We start from the raw sequence: 23291 nt of genomic DNA, 5'->3' as shown, positions 1-23291 counted from the left end.
GTTTGCAACTCTCTTTCTTTTCAGTTTTCGATCACCCTGCTACTCCCCTTCACTGAGATCTTCTTTCCTGGTTGTGTCGACTTCTTCCTCTATTGTTCTGTTAGGGACCACTTTCTCCTTTGCAGCTTGTGGCTCCGGCCAGTTATCTCCTTTAAGTGTTTTCCTAGCGCTCGGCCTTTCAGGATGTTGAACAGTGCCCTCCTCTTGTGCTATGGTGTTCTCTCTTGATGGATCTGCAAGCGGCTCAGGAGGATTTGGAACACTTTGACCTCCTTCTACCTCACCTCCTTCGCCTTCAGGGTCTGTTAGGGGTTCGACTTCAAACTTGTATCCGTCTGCTTCTGGGAGAACCTCTCTCTGGGTCGGTTCTCCTGGTGCCTCAGTTGAGATAGGCTCACGGTCACCCCCTCTGGATCTCGTTTGCTGTTTGAGTGACCAAGCCGTCCTCAACGGGCTCTCCTTCAGTCTCAGTTTCCCTTTGATTACTCTCCGGCCCTGAGACTTCCTTCTCTGCAGCTGTTGTTTTGGACAATTCGAGTTCCTCATCAGTTGGACACGTCACCTCCTTTGTGTGACTGGCATGGATCCAGTTTGGAAGTCCTGCACATTTCACAGCAGTAGTAGTTGTCAGTATCACTTGATATGGCCCCTTCGAACGTGGCTCCAAACACTACTTCCTCACGTGTTTCCTGACAACAACCCAATCACCGGCTTTCAGGGTGTGACCTGGATCACTTATTGGTGGCAATGTGGTAGCTTCCACCTGGTGAGAGAAAGAGCGGACCACGTCAGCCAGACCCTTGCAGTAGTCCAACACCATATCATCCGTGATATTCACAAGAACATTGGTAGGCACTGTGGGCAATCTCTTAGCTCGCCCATAAGAATTTAATGAGGACACAGTCCTGTTTTCTTGTAGGGTGTATTTCTCATTGACATCAGCACTAAGGGCAATGCATCTGGCCATTTCAAATTTGTAGCTGTGCACATCTTTGCCATTCTCGACTTCAAGGTACCATTCATCTGCTCCACTAGTCCGGATGCTTCAGGGCGGTAGCTACAGTGTAATTTCTGTTCAATGTTCAATTCAGCACACAAGAGCTTAATCACCTCATTGTTGAAGTGACTTCCCCTATCTGATTCTAAAGAGATCGGAAACCCGAAATGTGGTATCAATTCCCTAAGCAGCAGCTTTGCTACTGTGAGACTGTCATTCCTACGTGTAGGGTAAGCTTCAATCCAGTGACTGAAAATGCACACAATCACCAACACGTACCTCAGACCTCCACACATAGGCATTTCATTAAAATCCATCTGCATTCTGCTAAATGGACCTACTGCTCACCCAAAGTGGCACAAATTCACCACGGTCCCTTTTCCCGCATTCATCTGCTGACAGATAATGCACCTGTGACAGATGACTTCTGCAGCTTGTCTGAATTTTGGATTGAACCAATCGACTTTGAACAACCTGATCATTGCGTCTCTCCCAACATGTGCTTGACCATGGTAAAACCTCACAAACTGTGACAAAAGGCTGTTTGGCAAAACCATTTTTCCCTCTCCTGAAACCCATAAATCATCAGATCTCTGTACGCATTGCATTTTGAGCCAAGAGCGTTTCTCCTCCTTGCTGGCACGTCCCTGTAATGATCTCAACTCATCCAGTGTGTCAACCACCCTTAATGCATACCCTGAGCATGTTTCATTTTCAGTTTCAGGTAACAATTCCCATTGATCTTGAAACGATATACAGTTCAATGCACAAAACCTTGCGACTTGATCTTCATATCCATTTCCCATTGACACAAAGGGCCTGATTACAACTTTGGAGGAAGGTGGTAATCCGTCCCAAAAGTGACGGATATACCACCAGCCGTATTACTAGTCCATTATATCTTATGGAACTCGTAATACGGCGGTGGTATATCCGTCACATTTGGGACGGATTAACACTTTCTCCAAAGTTGTAATCAGGCCCAAAGTCTTGTGATTTAACATGAGCATTGCATTTCACCATGGCAATTTCAAGAGGTAATTGAATCGCGTGCAACAATTCCTTAATTCTTTCACCATTTTTCACTGGAGAACCAGAAGCCGTCAGGAAGCTCCTCTGTGACCACAACTGGACAAAATCATGGACAATTCCAAATCCGTATCTGCTGCAGTATAGATAGTGACTTTTAGGTTCCCAGCAGCGTGGCATGCCCTAGTAAGAGCAATTAATTGGGCCACTTAAGCAGCGTAAACTCTTTCGAGCCAGGATGCTTCTAGGATACCAGATATTGTACACACGGCATATCCAGCTCTCAGTACTCCTACTGAGTCTCCCCGGCATGAACCATCAACAAAGATAATGTAATCCTTTTCTTCCAATTGGGTATCTTTAATGTCGGGTCTCGGTTTGGTGCACAGATCCGTTACCTCAAGACAATCATGTTCTACCTCCTCAGCATCATCAATATCTGCATTTTCGTTAGGAAGCAAAGTTGCAGGGTTCAACACAGTGCATCTCTTCAGGGATACGTTTGGTGACCCCAGTATAATTGTTTCATACTTAGTTAAGCGAGCATTTGTCATATGTTGAGTCTTTGTTCGTGTCAACAGGATTTCAACTGAATGTGGGACCATTACTGTTAAGGGATGTCCCATCACTATGCCTTCACACTGAGTGAGGCTTTGACCAACTGCTGCAACTGTGCGCAAACAACCCGGTAAGGCTGCTGCGACTGGGTCCAAAGTAGCTGAAAAATATGCTACTGGGCGATTTGCACCTCCATGGACCTGTGTCAGGACAGACAAAGAACAAGCATCACGTTCATGATAGAAAAGTACAAAAGGCTTTGTGTAATCAGGCATGCCTAAAAAGCTGGTGTCCTGCACATGCTTTCCCTCAGTTCCATGAATGCCTTCATCTCTTTCTCGGACATGGTTATGGCACCCGGGCCATCCTGAATCTCCTTGATAGTCAATCTCACCAAAGGTTTGGAGATAATCGAGAAATTGGGAATCCACTGACGACAGTAGCCCACCATTCCCAAAAACATCCTAACGTCTCTCTTGGTTGTCGGGGGATTCATCTGCAATATGGCTGTCACTCTTTCTTTGGATATTTTCCTCAACCCTTTTTCAATCAGGTGACCTAAGTACTTCACCTCTTTCTGACAGTACTCTAGCTTCTTTGGGGACACTTTATGTCCGTTCTTTCCCAAATGATTCAGTAAGGCAATAGTATCGTACCTGCGGTCATCTTCCGTTTTGGACGCAATCAACAAATCATCAATGTACTGTACTAGAGTCAAACTAAAAGGCAATTCTAATGATTCCAAGTTCTTCTTCAATATCTGGTTGAAGATGGAAGGTGATTCAGAAAACCCTTGAGGAATTCGACACCAACTGTAAACCTTGTCCAGGAATTTGAAACTGAAAAGAAATTGGCTGTCCTCATGAAGAGGCACCGAAAAGAATGCTTGAGACAGGTCCACAACTATGAACCACTCTGCATCACACGGAACCTGAAACATAATGACAGCTGGATTTGGCACTATGGGGCAACATTTTACCACAATCTCATTGATTTTTCTCAAGTCTTGAACAACTTGAACTTTCCCACAAGGCTTTTTCAGACCCATTATTGGTGAATTACACGGGCTGCTCATCACTTCTCTTAGGACTCCTTGCTTTATAAAGTCTGCAATTATCTGTGTCAACTGTATAAGGACATCTTGTGCCATGTGGTACTGCGGTACCTGGGGAAACACTGCATTTGGCTTTACCTCTACTTTGACTGATTCTACTCCTCTTATTAGTCCCACTTCCTTTCCTGTCAGGTCCCACACTTTCTCCGTCACTGTTCCCTGTAATTCGGCTGGTAAGTCAGTCACTGTGAACATCGGGAATAAGGTTATCAAAGGGTACTCCTCATTTGCGGTTTCCGTCTCTGGCTCTGAGATCTGACCATTGTCCCCTTCATCATCACTGTTTGTCTGCACCTCAATCCCTTCATTTGAACAGGTAATCGAACACCTCGTCTTACACAGTAAGTCTCTTCCCAGTAGGGATACAGGACTCGAGTCACAGACTACAAATCTATGTAATCCCTGGAAGGTACCAATCTCAATTTGGACTGGATCTGTAATCGGATTTGTCAGGAACTGATTTGCCACTCCTACCACCCTTATGGTACGCCCCGAAAGTGGCAATTTCAGAACCTCTGCACTTCTGACTGTAGAGCGTATAGCCCCTGTATCAACAAGGAACAAAACCTTATGACCCATCACCTTTCCCTCTACATAAGGTCCCCTCTGATCTACTTCTAGGGACGCTGCAAGCCTGCACTCCTCACTATCTGAACAATCATCCGACCATTCATCGTTTATTCCATCCTCACCACGCAATGGGAACTGTTGTACTGTATTATTTTGACTCATTGTTTGACCTGTGACCTGTTGAGTAAGCATCACCTGTTGCTGTCCCATTGGAGCTAATGGTAACTGCATTTGCTGTCTAGGTACCATGAGAATCTGCTGTTGTACCTGCGGCATCTGTGTTGGTTGAACACGTGGCATTTGCATTTGTTGCATAGGCTGGAGACCCTGATTCTGCACCATGTTATTCTGGAAGTTCGGATTTTGACCCCTCACTTTTGGACCCCTCACATTTTGAAAAGTACCAACATCATTGCTTTATTGAACAACACCATCCTGCACTGGGCACTCCCGCTTCCAGTGCCCCACGTCCCCGCATGCGTGACATGGTAACACCTTTTTCATCCCTTGCACATCATTCTGAACCACCACAGTATTCATATCTGGACCACGGTTCACAAAAGCTCCTTGTCCTCTCGGTTGTGAATGAAACATTCCGTTTCCCTGCGGTTGCTGCTGTACCATCTGCTGTACTCAGTTTTCCTGCATCCCTGCTTGCGCTGCCTTAGTTTGCATCACCATCACTTTCTCCTTCAACTTTCTCTGTTTCAGTTCAATCTCGTCACTACAGTATTTCGCATACTGTAACACCTCATCAATCGGCTTTGCTTGCCAACAGATCAAATGATTCTTAATCATCTGGCTAATCTCTGGTCTCAGCCCTTCAACAAACCTGAACACAAGATGATTCATGTCTTTCGGTTCTACAACCTCAGTGCCACTATAGTGTTTGAATGCCTTCAACAACCTCTCATAGTAGGCATGTATCGACTCTTTGCCCTCCTGTGACGTTCGATCAATTTTCTGCTAATCAGGAACTTTCGGCGACATCTTCTGCTTCAAAAATTCAATCACCTTATGATAATACCTCATCACTTCAGAAGACGGTGCTCCAGTAATTTTCTCCCTTGCCAGTTCCTCTGTCAGCCAATACACACCCCTCTTGCATTCAAGCCACAAATCTGCTGGAACTATGATCTCAAACAGGGTATTCAAGTCTTCCCAAAGACATTTTGCAAGCTTCACAAACCTGTCCGTCTGCTGGTACCACTCTATCGGCTTCTCTCTCAACCTGGGATAATCATTTGTGAATGACAGGATGTCACCCCTAGACCACGGTACATGGACTAGAACCCCTCCAGCTGTTTCTCTCATTGGTAACATTTTTATTGTCCCCGTGTCTGGTGCAGCTTTCGCCTGCTTCGGTTCCGGGCAATAACCTTTCTCCTTATCTCTCTTCTTTGCCCATCTGCCTTCCCACTTCTCTAATGCTCCCCAAATTTGAGCACTCTGCAATATCTCTTTAAGATGTGCCTTCATTCCGGTGGATCACATGTGATCGAAATCTTTAGGTTCGAAGTCTAACCTATAACTCCTGTTCAAATGCTTAGTATTGTCTAAGTCTATGCCGTATTTGTCTGCTAGGTTTGCCAACCTCTGATGCACCCTGCTCACTTCTTTGGTTATTTTGAGGCACAGAAACCTCAATTCTGCTTCTGTGTATGACTCTAATCTGTTCACCCCCATCGTTCCTTCTACTAATGCTGTGGCTTTCACACCCAGCCTCACAAAATTCAGATATTCCTCTCTTTCTGATCTCTCTGCAGTCACTGAGGTAGTCTGCGGAGCGTTGAGCTTGTCTAACCACTCATTCAACTGTTGCGCTGTTAAGCCTTGCAACGAGACATTTCCAGACTGCATCATTGATGTCTGTGACGTATTTGCACTCATCACCTGTGGGGTCAGTGTACCCAACCCTGCCTGCCTCATTGTCTTCAAAGGAACCCCAATTGGACTGAAGTCCAACAAGGATCTAGACCTTTCGGCTGTCTGCCCCCTTGTGTCATTCCCTGCAAGTTTCCTGTGAACCCTCCTCTTATCGCCTCTTGGGTCATTATCCCCTGGTCACATACGCTAGGCTTAGCTTGCGCATACAGCAGAACTGGTGGACCAACAGTAATTGGCAGTGATATAGCAGCTGGTGTCTGTCCAATTCCCAAACCCTGTGGAGCATTAACTCCCATTGCTTGATTCATCATGGGTGCTGTGGCCACTGACTGCGGTCCTGTGACAGAAGTGTAATTCTGAACCACCTGTTGCTGCGGCTGGGGCAGCAGTTGTGGAGTTGGCTCAATCTGCACTAATTTTGCTCTCGTGTATACTGGATCAGGCGGCACCATCAAACTCGTAGTTGTCTCCAATACTGGGGCATCAGGATAGAGCCTCTGAATTGGTGGTGGCTGCAACTGTATCTGCGTGTCTGGTGCAGTGGGTACACTATCACCATTCCGTACAGGAACTGAATTACTTGCCTGTGCTGTATTTATGATACCCTGATTTTGGGTCAGATCTTCAGGACCCGCACTAGTACTTGGTCCATTATCATTCATGGCATATGGTGGCGGGCGATCAAGTAACAATTGATTAAGAAACTCCTCATCGTCTGAATCATCTACATCTGCCCAAGACTTCTGAGTCTCCTTTGGCTTACTAGAGCCCTTGTCTGTCTTACAAGTGGCCTTCTTTCCCTGTGTCTCGTCATCTTGAGTTATTGCCAGAAACATCCTAACTCCGTCAACTATTCCCCTTCTCCACATCTTAGTCTCGTTATCCCATCTAGCCTGCGCTAGAGTCTTTTCTGCTCTTCTCATTCTCCTCACAAATTTCTGCTGTCTCTGTTGTATGGCCATTATATCCCAAATTGCCAATGCCTCAAACTGAGCTGGTCTCGGGCGTTTTTTGCTCACTTAACACCCTCTGCAAATTTTCCAGAATTCTTATATTGAACGTTCCGTACTCCGGAAACACCAAACATCCCTCCTTTTCTGTCATTTTGCACCACTACTTTAACCAAAGACATGGCGATACTCCCTTCTCCTCCATTACGGTATAAGCCGGAGTATCCTCTGGGGGTGTAGGCTACCCCACACTCGCTGTAATGTATGTATCTCCCCTCAAAGCACTCTTTAGAGCCTTGAAAAACTTCATTTTTTTGCGTCTTATTTTGTTTAGAATCTAATCAGGAAGTGACTATAATTCCCAGAACACTCTTCGCCTACCTTCTCAACCAATTGCCTCTCACGGACGGCTGCCAATCCGTGCGCGACCCCTCTCAGTAACTGGCCTATCCCAGCGCGGCTCCAATGACGTCACACTCACACACACACTGCGGCTGACAAAGTCTTGCGGCTTGTCTTCCTCACTCTCTATTCACACAGAAACGAATGCAATGTTGCGAGCACCTTTAACAACAAAACCCAAATTTGCCGGTTTACTACAGGAAGGGTAACACAATCGCTTCAGAACTTTACAGAGATTTCACTTGAAGCCTTGGCCGCTACTCTCTCCTTCTCAGATCCCGCACTCGCAAGCAGAATTCGACCCGCAAATCCTACTCTTGACTTGTCAATGGTTCGTTCTAGTGCACTTTAGAACTTGCCAAATCTCCATTGAAGGTTTCATTCACACATTTGACTCAAACTTGACTTGTCAACCACGTCTGATTGACCTTTTAAACCGCACAAATTACAACATAAACCAGTTGTCTCATAGACTTCTCAATATACTCCGGAGTCTCAGACCACAACAGGTCTGTACGTCACCAACAACCACGTGGACAATTTTTGAGCATAAAGCGCCACATTCACATGAAGTTCGCCAACTTCCCTACTCTCATACTGCGGAGTACACCCACTCCTACTAAAACATTACCTGACCTAAATCCACACAAACTTCACAAATCACCTGCGATATGCATAAGCTGAGCAAGCGCGAATCCTACACTTAGGCAAGCTCAGAGATTCCAGGAAAGTCATGGGGAATTTAGAGACACATCATACCTCCAATCTGCATTATTTCAAAAACACTTTTAAACAATGGTCCCTCGTCCTAGGGCCCCCAAAGGGCCAAACCATCCTCTGGTACCAGAGCTGCTAACGCGTCCCAAACTAGTTAATTTATTCACTCAGGGACTCGTTTTAGGCCGATGAATATTTTGACCCTGATTGAAGACACCTTAAGACGAGATAACTGATCAACATGTCAATCAACCAGTCAATAACGTCATCAATATTCACCATAACAAATCAATTAGATTAATCAATGACATCAATAAGACTCAGAAACCACCATGACCTTTCAGTCATGAATAACCACACCAGTTTAGTACGATTTTGTGATGTTTTTCCCGATTGATTACAATTCTACTAGTAAGTTTATTAGTCTCAAAACCATGAAACACATCAACATTGTCATAATATGGTAACTCGAATAAGATTTCATCAAAGCAAAGATAACGAACATTAGAACATAACACGACGTCAACATAGGTTAACCTTACCAGAGTATCATTAGCGCATTATTCAACAAAGCATTGATTCAGTCATTTGTCTATTTGTGTCCGTTTAGTGAACCCCTTAACTAACCTCGAATTAGCATTGGCATGTTGGGCTTCATGCAAAACAATTTAGCAACACAAATTTAGAAAAACATCTAACTATGGTCTCTGTCAAAAGGAGCAGTTGGTACCTAGAAAGGAAAGGCAAACAGACAATTACAATTTCATCATCACATAGTTACCCTCCGTAATGGGTCAGCATACAGAGTCAATCTTCATCCTCAGGACATCAGTTGATACGCCATCAGCCAGGAAACAGAGCAAAGTTCAGCAAGACGGGATAAGTAGGGACACTTCCCTCATAAGGAGGAGACGTATAGAACGGGTAAGGTAAGGGCGAGGATGGTTTGAAGAGTCAAACAGCAAAGTCTTTAGGCAGAGTGACAAAGTCTCTGGTAATAGCAAGAATAATTCGTAATGGCATCTCTATTGGCTCCCTGTGTCAAAGGTTTTTATCCCTTTCCTGTTATACAGTCCCCTAATTTTTAATTGGGCAGATTTGGCACCCCACTATCTCCATCCAATGGTTCTCCAGTCGTACCATCAAATTTGTCACCTCATAACAGTTCTCACGTAGTTTATTGGTTCTTGTGATTGACGTCTCCAACGGGTAGAATGTCCGGTATGATTTCATATTCTCGTGGTCCTCTCGCATCCCCAGTCAGTGGTTCCATTGTCTATACTGGTTTAGGCGACCTTGTACCCGATACAAGTCGACACTGTTGCATTCAGCAAGAATGTTTCCTTGAGCAAGTCGAATTTCATGAGAACGGATCTACTACAGTTACACTCATCCTCTAGCCTCTGGAAAAATACAAGTACATGTCCTTCAGCAAGTCCGCACACTGCACGTTAGAGAAATACATTTAATATGAAACCGGGCAGCTAGGCCCCGACTCATGCTAACTAATGCCTAGTGAATTAATTAGCAAAACATTAACATATAACTCTTAATATTAGTGTAAAATCATTCATTAACGCATCATTATTTCATCATTAGTTAATTTCATCAATCATCATATACATTGGCGGCCACTCCCCGTGGGCACATTTCGAGCGCACGTTTAGCAAAAACACATTAATACATTTTCCTTGCGACATTATTATGCATTAGTTCATAACATTTCATGTTAGTTTTGAGTATAAGAGCTACGCTCCCTCAAAGCCATACCACACAGCGATGTTTCTTAGTAGTTTATTCCATAACCTAGGGCTTCATCTATCATTCCATCCCATTGTTACAAAAATGTCTGCTTCTTTAGAATCTTCACCTCTTCCGTGTGCACATTCTCAGAACAAAGCAGACATTCTATTCCATGATTATTACAGAATACCACAGTAGTATTAGCTTCCACGCCCCATTTGTTATGTTATGTCATAAATCTTTTTGCTGCCACAAAAGCATCTTGCACAGAACACAAAATGCCTCTCCTTTATTAAATAAAAGGAAACACCCAGGTCTTATCTGACTGCCAAACCCTCCACACTAACCGTTCCTTGCAGAGCAGTAGTATGAGATCCATAGCTTTGCAGCAGTGACAAAGACAGCTTGAACACCCATTATGACTGCTTTAATCATAGAGGCCTTCAATGCGAGGGTCTTCTGAGGGGTATGTCAGGCAGCTAACCTTTGCTTCCATGAATTATGGCATCAGAAGGCACTAGGTTGCGTGCACAATGGCCGATGCCTTGAACTTGACTCCACTGTGCATGGGCTACCAATTAAGAAACCTGTTTGCAGATGTGGACACAGGCTTTAAAACCAAAAATAGAGCAGCTGTGCTATGAATTAGCTACAATCAGTGGTTTTCCATCAACAACCTGGGATCAGTGGGCAGCACCAATTTGCACAAGATATTGGCTGGAGTGGGTTTGACTCCCATGAATAAGGGCAAAACTAGTGCGATACACACAGAGATCATTAAAGACGCAAACAGGGATTCAGTCTTGGATAGGTTTAATTAGAGAAAATCTGCTGTAATCCACTGAAGCACCATCGACAGAAAATATGTTCAGAGTGCAGGACGCCCATTTTCCCAGCATACATCCTTCTTTGAAAAGCCCAAACCTTAGCAGCGCATTATCTGTGTACACACAGGAAAGCACTCCTAGTGTACACAGGAGGGCTGCCGGTGGCATCACACACAGACACACACACACGAGGAGAGGCCACTGAATTGATTAACATGGGGCACTCCGTAGCCAACAAGGAAAACGAGATACGACCTTCTGAGCCCCATCTGGAAGAAAAAGTTCTAAACCAATCTGCCATGACAACTAATGACCCTGAGTTGCTGCAGTAGGAATTGTGAGCTACGAGCCCCATTGCTTTGTGAGAAGCTTCTAACACATACGTAAATATGTGTGTTAGAGTGAGGGATATGGGCCTTGATTTGTAGAGAGTGCAGATGTGTCCCCAAAGCAGCCGCCACTTTAAAATCCTCACAGCCAAAGGAAACCGACATGTATATTAAACTTACAAATGGGAAATGATGCATTTTAGTGAGGGTGGGATGAAAAAGTATCCCACTTGCAGACTTTTCCACAGAACCAATTCTAAAAGCCAAAGAAAACACAGAGAAAATAAACTGTACATTACTGGGCAGCCAACACATGAGTCAGTCTCTGGAAGCAAGTTCCCTCAAAAGCACAATACCAGAACACAATAACAGGAATGCCTTGCTGTCCCATGGGCAATACTGTGCTGGCATCTGAAACAGCCTGATTGTAAACATGAAAAGGGGTACCCTTTTACAAAGAATATTTAACGTAGCAAACGATGTAAGAGAAGGTACATCACTCACAGAACGCTCATCAAAACAGAGAATTGAAAACACCGACCTAATTGAAAATGAAGTGCAGCATAATCTGAAAGTTAAGTTGCATACAACTACTGCTCCTGGTTAGAGGCGAGCACAAAGCGATCCGTCCCGTATTGTAATCTCTCTTTGGGCTTCAAACCACACTCATGTCACATCAGTTTCTTTCATTGGTTCGTGAGCTTGCCTTTTAAAATCTGCTTGCTTTTATTAGCGAAAGGCATGCGTAAGTCATGCCTTTTCCGGTGTTTAGCCCTCCTCGAGCGCAGCGACCAAGTACTGAAAACATACAAGGCTCCATGTTTTCCGTCGGGTTTCTGGGCTACTTTTTCTCTTTTTGCGAGGCGTGATCACGCTGGGCAGAAGTCGAGCGCTTTGCATGACATCGACCCTGTTACATAGTTAATTGCACTTTTGCCGGTTACCTAGATAATTGCACTTTTGCCAATAGGTTTCACTACAAGTGAACTTTTATTTCCCTTTGTGTGTTTGCTTTGCACTGATGGTGGCCGTGGGCGCGCTTATGTGAAACTTTTACTTTTCAATTTATATGGCAAGAAAAGTCCAGTTAGTTATGTGAAACTGATTTATTTTAATTTTCTATTTATGTGGAAGCAAAGTCCTGTTAGGAGTTTACAATGCTAATTGCGCTAGCTCAAGCAAACGTGAGACCCGTTGCATTGCAAATGCTTGTTTTCCAATTATATGCTGTTGGGCAAGGCCGTAGTCGCGGGCGGCAGCGGGGGCACGGCCAGTCTATATTTTTGTGAGTGCACCCCCCTCCCCAAATCACAGGCCTCATTATTGCTGTTATTATTATTATACACTTGAGCACTGTCTTCAGGTACATGCTTTTCTGCTGCAATGTGTATTATCTAGATTTTTCAGAATCGAGGCCCTTGCTGCCTCTTAAACTGTTTCTGAAAAGACAGTTCAACCGAGAAGGACGCAGGGCGGGGCCTCGGGACTTGAACTGGGAAAGGAAATCAGGGCCTACCACTTGCTCCCGCCAGGAACAGCACTTACTGTGCGGGGGCAAACGAGCTGCGCACCAGAGTCTGACCCCCGCCACTACTCCTATCAGTGCTTTAAATGGGCCGGAACCGAGAACCGGCACTTTTTTTTTATTTTAAGAGGGAAAGTACCTGCACTTCTCAAGGAAAAAGTAATTTCATTTGAGAGTATCGGCACTTCTCAGAAACAAGCAGGTACAGAGTACCTGCATTTCCATTTTTCCATTTCGAGCACTGGCTCCATTGTAACTTGTTGTGGGCCCTCTTCTCTAACTTGTACACAGGATCTTGACTTGCTCCCATGACCGAAACTGCACTGAGATTCGGACCGCAGGGCACCCGGCCTGAACTGGCAGAATCAGCCTTGGCACAGCGGCTGAAGGGTGGATAGCAAGTGAGAGGCAGTTTACTGACCACCAGAGAAAGTGAGTGCCCCGGCTCCGATACACTGTACACTGTGCTATATGACATCCTGCCCCAGTGCTTAATTTGTGCTTGTTGTTTCCGGTGCTAAGAACCGGCACTTATTTTTGAGCCCCGGCGTTATTCTTCTGTCTCATGCACTTGCTGCAAGCAAAAGACACCTATGGGAAAGATGGAGGAAGAGAAAAATGAAAACGCGTCACAAAGGTAGAAAGCAGAAAGCTGCAAGAGTGAGCTGAAGGAGCAGGGAGTGGCTGTGAATGGATTGAAGAGTCTTGCGATAGCTTCGGGATTACTCTGCCTCAGTATTCCGCGCTTGCACGTTAAATGCAGCAGCCTCGAGTTTCAGAGGAGGGCTGTGAGCACCAGCACATTTTTATTTACAAATTAAGCACTGTCCTGCCCAGAGGGAAAAAAACATAGCGCAACCAGCCAATCATTTCCTTGCACATAATTTTGTACGTGTCAGGTTGCCAGGAAGTGCAATGCCCAAAGCACATGATATACCTACATGCTTAGGCACTGCATCGTGAAATTTGTAGATAAGTATATATCATTTTCGACGCCATAAGTGTTATGGTTCCGCCGTCTTTCATCTATTAATAACCATTTATTTAAATGAATGGTGATGCACACATGGTTATAACGTTCAGTAAGTGTTTTGTTTTTTAACTAAAAGTGAAGGTCAGACCCTTGAAGTGAGAGCTGTTTTACAGCGTTAGCATCCCATGTGCTGAATTCATTTTCTGCTCTTGAAGATGGAGAGAGGCAGGAGGTAGTGGGAGGAGTAATAACAGGAACAGAATCAAGAGAAATAGAGACTAAGAAAGGTGAGGGAATAAAGACAGCAGAAGCAAGAATGATAGAACAGATTGAAAGCTGGAAAGAGAAACTTGAATTAATTAGTAGAGTTAATAGGAGGGAAGCTGAAGATGTTATAGAACAAGCAGGGACACTTGGAGTAAGGATAGAGCGATAGAGGTAGCGGGAGAAAGTGAGAGGGATAAACATTAGTATATTAATTAGGCAGTAGAAAGAGTAACAGAAGAACAGGGATAATAGCAAGCTTTATGCATGAGAATAGAGAAGGGAGTGACAGAAGTAGAGAGCGAGAAGTGCATAATGTGCAAGGCGGGGGGGGTCAATGAAGGAAGTGCATGGAGAGGGTAAAAAGAGGAAATGAGAGCAAGATAGTTACTTAGAGGATGTAGAAAAAACAAAGCGAATAGAACTGAAGAGGGAACTGAGAATCCCAGTATAATGTAAAAGACTTTAATGGTCTGCTGTGCTTAGTCATTCCTTTGGCTTATGGTGCAACATGGACTGCAGTTTCTCAGCAGGCCATGTGTGGCACGGGGTCTCGGAGGGCACGGCTACTTGCATGTCCTGGGCTTCACTAATATTTCTTTGAGCATGTTGTCCATGGTACACTGTAGGCACATATAGGTTTCCCATCTCTCATTGGAAATCAGTTGTCCATCAACCCAGGTAATGAATTTTTAGTACATCGGCTACCCTATAGACACTAGAAAGTAAGGAGACTGTGTGGTATTTGCTGGATATATTTACGTTTTATATAGGCTTGTTAGTGTAATTAGTGCATTTTCCACCTTCATGGTTCTGTTTATAATAGAAATTCCAATGTAATATTTTCTCCTGTGTTATTTGCACAGTCCAGCACCACTTGAGAAGGTTGTGCCTTGTGAAAGGCTAGCATCTGTGTTTATGAGTGGATGACTTAGTGAGCACAGCGCCTCCAGCATCACACGCAGGACACACGTTTAAATCTCAGGAAAACTCTCAGTTTTCCATCTTCTAAGGTCCATCTTCCTGCTACTTACATCATTTAGCAGCTGCAGAAGTATGGCACGAAGTAGTATGCTAATAGTGCTGCGATAGGGAGGTGCGGTAAAATGGTGTCATGAACAAGTTTGCCCTTAGGGACACTCATTTTTTGAGTCATGCTATTAAAGCACTGCTACCTTTTCTCTGTTTGGAGATCCCAGTGTTTGGTGGGGTTAGATGCAGTCACATGCAGTGTGATGCCCCTATACCAACCAGCATCAGCTCTAATAACCTAATGGAAGGGGTCAAACTGTAACTCACCTTGCCCACCTGCTCCTAGATGTCAGCACAGAGCCACATCAAGACTCTGAGATCTCATGGGTTTATGCTACCTGGGTGAAAATGACCCGGTGGCATGAGGGAGTCAAGGAGAAATTACATTTTCAAAGCACTGTCTTTATGGGGTTCCCACCTACCTTCAGGTTTGTGAACTGCTTTAGGGCACCACCATCACTATTTGGTCTTTTTTTAGTGGTCGCAGTGCCTCTGGTCTGATTTAATGCTCCTCTCCTATTTTGCATTTTTAGAAGATTCCCTTTGTGCTTAGCTTTATTTTAGCCCTGCCACACACTACTTTATTGTGACATAGTCTCCTTTTTGTATTGAAGTCTTACTTTCATTATTGGAACGTGGCTTTAGTAGAGCTAGCTGAATGTCAGTCACACCCAGCCACAACACCCTTCTTCACAGCACGCGTTCCAGAAATATTAATAAAAAATGATTTGCATGATTTTTACATTTGAAAGGCTAGCAATCCATTTATTGCTTGTATTTCAAATGATTATGCATGAAATTAATTTTGCCTGATAACACTGTGCATGGTACACTGTGGTGTAGTGAGGTAGCCCCCACCCACCTCCTTGACAGAGTTCAGTTTGTATTTATATATATTTATTGCATTGGGCATAGTGTGTTCAGAAAAAAAAAAATTTGGGAACTTAATAAAAAAAATTTTTTTTTTACCAAAGTGTTCTAAACCTTCAAGCACTTTTTAAAACATTTTTTTTATCTTCCTATGCAATTTGAGATTTTCATAAATTGTGAGGTTCTGACATAAGTGACCTTACCCGTTGTAGCATCAGCAAGTGTTTTTCATACTGGTACCGGTTGTCATATTAGAAACAGTAAGAATTTCAATATCTTCGGCAACAACCACAATCCTTGCCAAGATGAACCACAAAAGTCACTAAATTAACCTGTGGCAGCTTGGCACAAACGTTGTCAGGTTTAATATAATGCAAAGTATTTATGTAGCACATAAACAGTACTAAAGTGAAAAGACAACGCAAGAAAAATATGAAATCACATTAGAAAAATAGAGTAAATAAAATTATGCCACAACAACAAAAATCCAATAAGTATAACATGAGATATTCAATTTTAAAGTTTTCAGTACAAATAGGGGCTAAAGGCACAAAGCACAACTCCGGATCATCTGGTCAAGCTAGACAGGGGGAAAGTCACACTCAGGCCGACTGCGATGGAGCGCAGGTCGTATACAGGGACTAGGTTAGTGTGGCCAAAAAGTTACCTTGCTAGTCTGGTTAAAAAAGTACTGTTTGCTTTGGGGGAAGCCACAAGGAGTATATTGAGTGTTGTGGATGGTGGTCACTATAGAGAGAGAGCAGGCTAGGCATCGCGGACAGTCATCGCTGTAGTGCAAAGAGCTGGTCGAGTGTTGCGGACAATAGTTGCTAAAGATCTGAAGATTCCTTTTGACAGTTGTTGCTGTGCAGTGGAGTGTGCGTTATATGTTTGCAGTCACCGCGGGCAGTCACTGTCAGCGTGAAGAACAGGTATACCAGAGCTTTGCATTGGCAGTTGCTGTGGGCAGCAGAATTTTAGCGCACGCTAACCTGTTCGCAGTCGCAAGGAGCCCACACTTCAGGATCTTCACCTTTTCTTTGGGAAGAGTACATTCTGATACAAGACAAAGGTCTAGGACCAGAGGACAATTTCTTGGGGATCAGGACACACGCCAGCAGCAGGGCTCAGGCAGGTCTAGTTGGAGCAGGTCAGTTGAGCAGTTGCAGGGAGGCCCCTGAAGCATGTTATACCTCACACAGGTCAGCCAAGTGACCCATGAAGTCACTACGGCTAATGGGTCAAGAAGAGAAGCAGGCCAGGTCTTCCTTGTCAGGCAGCAAGGAGGTCCTTCAAGCAGCAAGGACGTCCTTCTGATTCTTCCACAGGTCCAGGACAGTGCTGCTTAGCTGCTCTGTAGGTACAATTTGTATTCCTGGTTCCAGCCTTTGTGTGGTGGGAATCCTTGTCCTACCATGAAACTGGGTTTGGAAAGTCCTTCCCCCTGGTTAACTGCCTAAAAGTGACAAAAGTCAGGACAGGCTTGGTGTCCGGCTCCTTTGTGTGTGCTGTAGGCAATGCCCTTTGGAGTGTAAGTGAGGCTGGGCACATCCCTCCTCAGCTATCTTGTCAGCATGGCCCATCCCGTCTAAAGATAAACACCTTTAGTGTTACTGTCTGGAAACAAAACACAAACCCCAAAAGTAGAACCATCACTGTCATGTGACCCAGAACACTGGCAGAAAGGTACAGTTGTATGGGACAAGAGAAAGACAACCTTCTAAAAGGGCTATTTTCAAAATTGGAACTTAAAATCAGACTTCACTATTAAAGAGGTCTTTAAATTACAATTTATTTGAGTGTAAAAGACATATCTCTATCTTATCCCAATCAAATGTTATCACTTAATAAATGTAATAAATAACCCAGTATTAGTCAAAGAGACAGACAACAGTGCCTTACAACAGTGAAAAATGACTATTGGAATTTTTCACTGTCAGGCCATGTAAAACTTCAGTACACATGCCCTAATTGTTAAATGAAATGCACCCTGCCCTATGAACCTTTAGGGCCAATTTAGGGGTGACTTATAAGTATTAAAAAGGAAGGTTTAAGCCTGGTAAAAGTTTACTTCACCAGAAATGGCAGTTTAAAACAGCACTACACACTGCAGTGGCAGGCCTGAGATGTGTTTTAAAAGGCTACTTCAGTGGGTGGCACATTGACTGTTGCAGCCCACTAGTAGCATTTAATTTACAGGGCCTGGGTAAATGTCGTACCATTTTCTAGGGCCTTACAGGTAAATTAAATGTAGCAATCAGGTAGCTGCCAATTGTACTATGTTTTAGGAAGAGAACATTAACACTTTACCACTCACAAAAAGTGCATAAATTCCTAGTAACCAACAAAAATGGGTTCAGCAAGGGAAGGCAGGACAAGGTGAAACGTTTGGGGTGACTCTGCAAAAAAGGGCAAGGTCCAGCAGAAACCTTCAACTACATTAGTTATAAGGTGCATTAATGGAATCAAATTCAGTGTAGATGTACACCCTGTTTGGCGAGGGACACAGTATGTATTTTTGAAAATCTGAATAAAAGGTAGAAGGCAGTAATTGAAGCCTGTTGGGCAAAGCAACTAACAATGTTACTTAGCTGAATAAGTACACAAATAATGTAACTTATCATCAATGCCTTCTACATATTTTTGTATAGGTGTCACCAAATATGTAACAACTGTGGCCTCATTATATGTGGATGGGAGTGAAATTTGGATTGTAAGGCACTCGTATGGGACATCTTTCCTTATACTAATACTGTGGCTGCTGACACAAACTCCAGGCCTGATGAATGACTGTCAATGTCTGATTAATATCAGGTTTTCACATAGAAACTAGTGGGCACTAGAATATTCTGGGCCTTCAGTGTGCAGCCGGTTGTGATGTCTACTAATTACAGAGCTTATTGACTCTCAAATAGAAATGATCTTCGAATCCATTGAGCAGAAACAGATTACAAAAATGCCTAACATGAACCATTTACCTGTTTTTTTCAAGCACCTTTCTTCAAGGCCCACTGGTCATACTGAGTATCGGGCATTTTCCCGGGAGGCTGGAATGGTAGGGGGCTGCTTTTGTTATTGGGGCGGTTATGTATCAGTGCAGCAATTATGAAAAGCACTGCAGAGTTCCTTGTATATCCAACAGTTTTCAGGCAATAATAAAAGTGGCGAGATAACTGTTGATTAATGCTCCTGCTAGAGACAGATCAGAGTTTTGTCTAGTGGCAGTTTTGACTCATCTAAGGTAGAGCAGAGGATTAATATGCCTGCTGGAAAGAACATGTACCATGCAGATCCCGGAATAGTGTGCATAGCTCGGTGGGTTACTGCCTTTGTCTCAGAGAAAATTTTGTTACTGTGCAGTTCATAAGTTACAATTGTAATCTAGCACAGTGAGCTACGAACGTCAGTCAAAGAGACCCATTCAAACTGCAATGGTACAGGTTAGAAAGGTATGTTTTGTTCCCAGTCTTTTATTATCGTAATGTTGCTAACCTAACAGAAGCAATTGATGAGCTTGCTTCTCTAACTAAGCATTGTTGGAATAGCCTTGCTAACTCTGCACCATGGTTTATTTCATCTCTGGCCAAACAAAAGATTTCTTGCAAGCAGCTTGCAAAAGTGGAGGATTCTGTATAAATTGGAAGACAAACTTAGATATGTATCTGCCTTGACACAGTCTCACAACCTGATAAAGGAGGCAAAAAAGTTATTGTTCACGTCTCAAACTGAACTTGCTAATAATGACCCAAGAAACTTTTTCAGATAACCAAATCATTTCTTCAATCCAAAACCTCTGGGAGAGATATTTCTCCTTCTCACACATTATATGTTAATCTCTCCAATCATTCTGAGGAGAAAATCATTACCATCCAAAAAGGCTTTAATCGAACTGTGATGGGTTGGATAATTCTAACTGCCTCCTTAAATTTTAACAATTGTATGTTCCTGGAACTTCTTTACAATTGTTAAAATTTAAATCTTGAGGTAACAAATCTTTAAGACAATGCTTGCTAAATAACATTTTAGCAACTGTGATTTTGAAATAACATCAAATGGATGGAATTAAATTTTTTTGGCACCAAATTGCTTTGACTTTGATTTTGCGAATTGTGGATTGGGTGGAAGGGGGTCATGTGCGTGAAAGGATTTTTAATGTGACTAGTGAATACGTATTGTGAGAGTCATGTTAGTGTTATTATTTACTTTTTTGTATTTTTAAATTATGCTAGATTTTTATGGCTGTTTTTAATTTACAGCCCTAATGAAGTCTGTTGCTGGACAGAACGCGTTGGCTGGGCTGAAAGATGTTATAAAGAAAATCTAATTAAAAAAAAAAATAAATAATTACACTACCACATGACTCCTCGTTGGATAATTGGATGATGAACTGGATAATTTCTATATTATGACTTGATCTTCTTTGGATTATTATCACTCAATTGAGAGGACTTTATATGTATATATTGAAGTGTTCCTCTTCACTGTATTGGTCTATGACTTTAAAATACATTTATTATGGAAACTTTTATGACTAATTTTTAAAGCTGTTATGTTTTCCTAATTCTATATTTTATTGTACTTACACTAAACAAGGTATCCCTGTCTCACACCTCACCCGCTGCTCCAGGCTCCACGCAGCTGGCATCCACGGAATGGCCCTACAATGGATATGCTCCTTCCTGTCTGGCAGAACACTGAGTCAGACTCCCGCCTTACCTGTCAGAATCTACGCAGCCAGCGTCAGCGTTCCACTGGGTTCCTTACCAAGCCCCACACTCTTCAACATGTACATGACCCCGCTCGCATCTATCGTCAGGGACCCTGGGCTGAACATCGTCTCCTATGCCGATGACACCCAGCTGATCATCTCACTGACTGAAAACCCCACTACTGCCAAGAAGAACTTCCAAAATGGGATGGAAGCTGTTTCTGCCGGGATGAAGGAGAGATGCCTGAAGCTCAACTCTGACAGGACTGAGATCCTCATCCTGGGAACGTCTACATCAGCCTGGGACAACTCCTGGTGGCCAACAACACTTGCCCCATTCCCAACCCCAATAAACCTTGCACGCAACCTCCGCTTCATCCTCGACTCATCACTCGTCATGACCTGCCAGGTCAACTCAGTCGCATCCTCCTGATTTCACAAACTCCGAAAGCTCTGAAAGATCTACAAATGGATCCCAAATGACTGCTGCAAAACTGTAACTCATGCCCTGGTTACCAGCAGACTTGACTATGGCAACACCCTCTCTGCCGGTACCACCCAGAACAACCTGAAGAAACCACAGCACATCCAAGACGCCTCTACCAGACGCATCCTGGACATTCCCCGCTGCAAACATATCTCCAATCACCCAAGAGACCTCCACTGGCTTCCTATTGAGAAATGAATTAACTTCAAGCTCCTAGTTCACGCTTACAAGGCCCTCCATGACCTAGGACCCGCCTACCTCAACCACTGCATCACCCTCTACTCCCCCACCGGACCTCTCCGCTCAACAAGCACTAGCCACCGTACCTCGCATACGGAAGGCCTCGGCTGGTGGAAGATCCTTCACCTACCTCAAGACAAAGAGGTGGAACACCCTGCCTCTGCACCCCAAGCAGTCACCATCGCTTCCTCAATTCAGGAAGTACCTTAAAACCTGGCTCTTCGACTGAAGCTCAGAGGACAAACCTCCCTTAGCGCCTTGAGACCCTTACGGGTGAGTAGTTCCGCTTTATAAACCATGAATTGATTTGATAAAAGATTATAGTTATAGGGCATTTGCCCCCTGTGAGGGTGTAATGGTAAACACCATGACAGTCACCGTATTGGGAAAACTGCGTGCCTTTCTCTAGAGAAGGAACACACGTATCAAGGACCATGTGGTGGACTGGAGCATTGACGCTTGTCCTACGATCGTCCATTGCAGGAATTTACCTTCTCTACGGCAAAGTCCATTACTAAGGAGTAGGCTAGATATCTTGGAAAGCAGACTTTGTACATACAATGGTTTGCGCTGTTTTGCCAACTTCCACAGATCACAAAACTTGCAAATAAGTTAATCAACCAATAGTTTATTACCATATCAATTAGTGATTCATACTGAAAATCCGAATAATACATGTCGTAGCATGGTAATCGTAGAAAGAACATTAATTTTCGACTAAATACCCCCGTTACCTATGAGTAAAAAAACAATGAGATTGAACAACTAAACATGCCATTAGTAAAATAAAACAAAGTAACATGACATTTCCAGAATTTTAAACCAATAATAATAGGCTCCTCGGGCCGATTTTAGCAGGGCGACCGATGCGGCGCTGACCTGGAGTGGGGGTGCTGACGGGGGCGGGAGTGGGTACCTGTGTTTAGCAATAACTTACTACTTGGAGGGATTGCTGTGTTTAGCAATAACTTATTATTTAAAATAACTTGCTGCAGTGTTTCTTGTGAGTTCAACTTTCAGGCAGCAATAAAAATGTAATGATAACTACTGTGATTAATGTGCCTGCTAGAGTGGGATTGGATTTTTATCTAGTGGCAGATTGGACTCTTTTCAAGTAGCGCAGAGAAGAGATCTGTTTTTCATATGGATAGCCCTGACAAGCTATTTAAAAAAAAATTGAAATGCATGTGAGCGAGGAGCTATGGAGAGGCACTTTTGCCGGGTGATAGCGAGGGAATAAGTGGGCGGGGGGGGGGGGCAAAAAAGACTGTCGCACGTGGCACCACCAGCGCTAAAACAGGCCCTGTGGCACCTTATTCTTTACATGCATAAGTGCCGCCCTATTTAGAAAAAGTGTTCTAGGAGCTGAGCCAACATGAATCCGTTACATGAGAGGGCGTGGTCCTCATTTTAATCACCTCGGTTTATTAGCATAACCATCCAGTAGTTTTGTTGTTGTTTCCAATGGGCCATCGTTTCTTCTAGAGCAACAGCGACGCGTTTAGACCCCGTGGTTCTCACAGGTGGAGTAACAGGTTCGTGCCCCCTTCCCCATCAGTCAGACCTGCGGATACCCCAATAATGATGCTCACCTGAGGCGGCGTCCTCGTCGGCTCCTCCCTCAGAGGCTGGTTGGCCTCCCTGGAGTACCTGTGGGCCGCCTGCTTGCTGTGCTCCCCTGCGTGCTCCCTGGACCCCCCTTGACAGCCACATGAGCCGCCCCCGGGCAGGGGTCCGAGCACAAACAAAAGCCCCAGGCTCAGGAGAGGGAGCAATGCCACACCAGCCACGGGGGTAGCCATGTTTACGGTCATGTGACGTGCCCGGTCACGTGACAGAGGAAACTTGAATTTGCTCTTTTTTCAAACCAGAAGTTAAACACCAAGTTCAAAGCACGAGTGTCCTAGGCGGAAAGCGTAGCTCCGACCAGACGCCTGCTTCAACGCGCTATAGCCCCTCGAGCACTTGTAAACCCCACCCACCCCCCATTTCACAGGAGGTTGTCCCGTGTGTACAGTTTACACACTCGCTCTGCCACTCCCGGCCACTTAACCTCCCCAGCTTGCTCT

At 44.1% G+C, this 23291-nt stretch overlaps 1 protein-coding gene across 1 annotated transcript in view; it reads right to left on the bottom strand.

Moving 5' to 3' along the window:
• The window catches only part of SUMF1 (sulfatase modifying factor 1), a 278363-nt gene extending 255300 nt beyond the window's left edge, over nucleotides 1-23063 (bottom strand). The window contains exon 1 of the mRNA XM_069206353.1: nucleotides 22815-23063. Coding sequence (XP_069062454.1) covers nucleotides 22815-23036 — 222 coding nt within the window. The 5' untranslated portion in view covers nucleotides 23037-23063. The remainder of the gene's footprint in view (nucleotides 1-22814) is intronic.
• Between the last annotated feature and the right edge of the window lie 228 nt (nucleotides 23064-23291).

Source organism: Pleurodeles waltl, chromosome 9 (assembly GCF_031143425.1).
Source record: "Pleurodeles waltl isolate 20211129_DDA chromosome 9, aPleWal1.hap1.20221129, whole genome shotgun sequence".
Classification (NCBI taxonomy): Eukaryota; Metazoa; Chordata; class Amphibia; order Caudata; family Salamandridae; genus Pleurodeles; species Pleurodeles waltl.
This window is presented reverse-complemented; position numbering and strand designations above follow the sequence as displayed.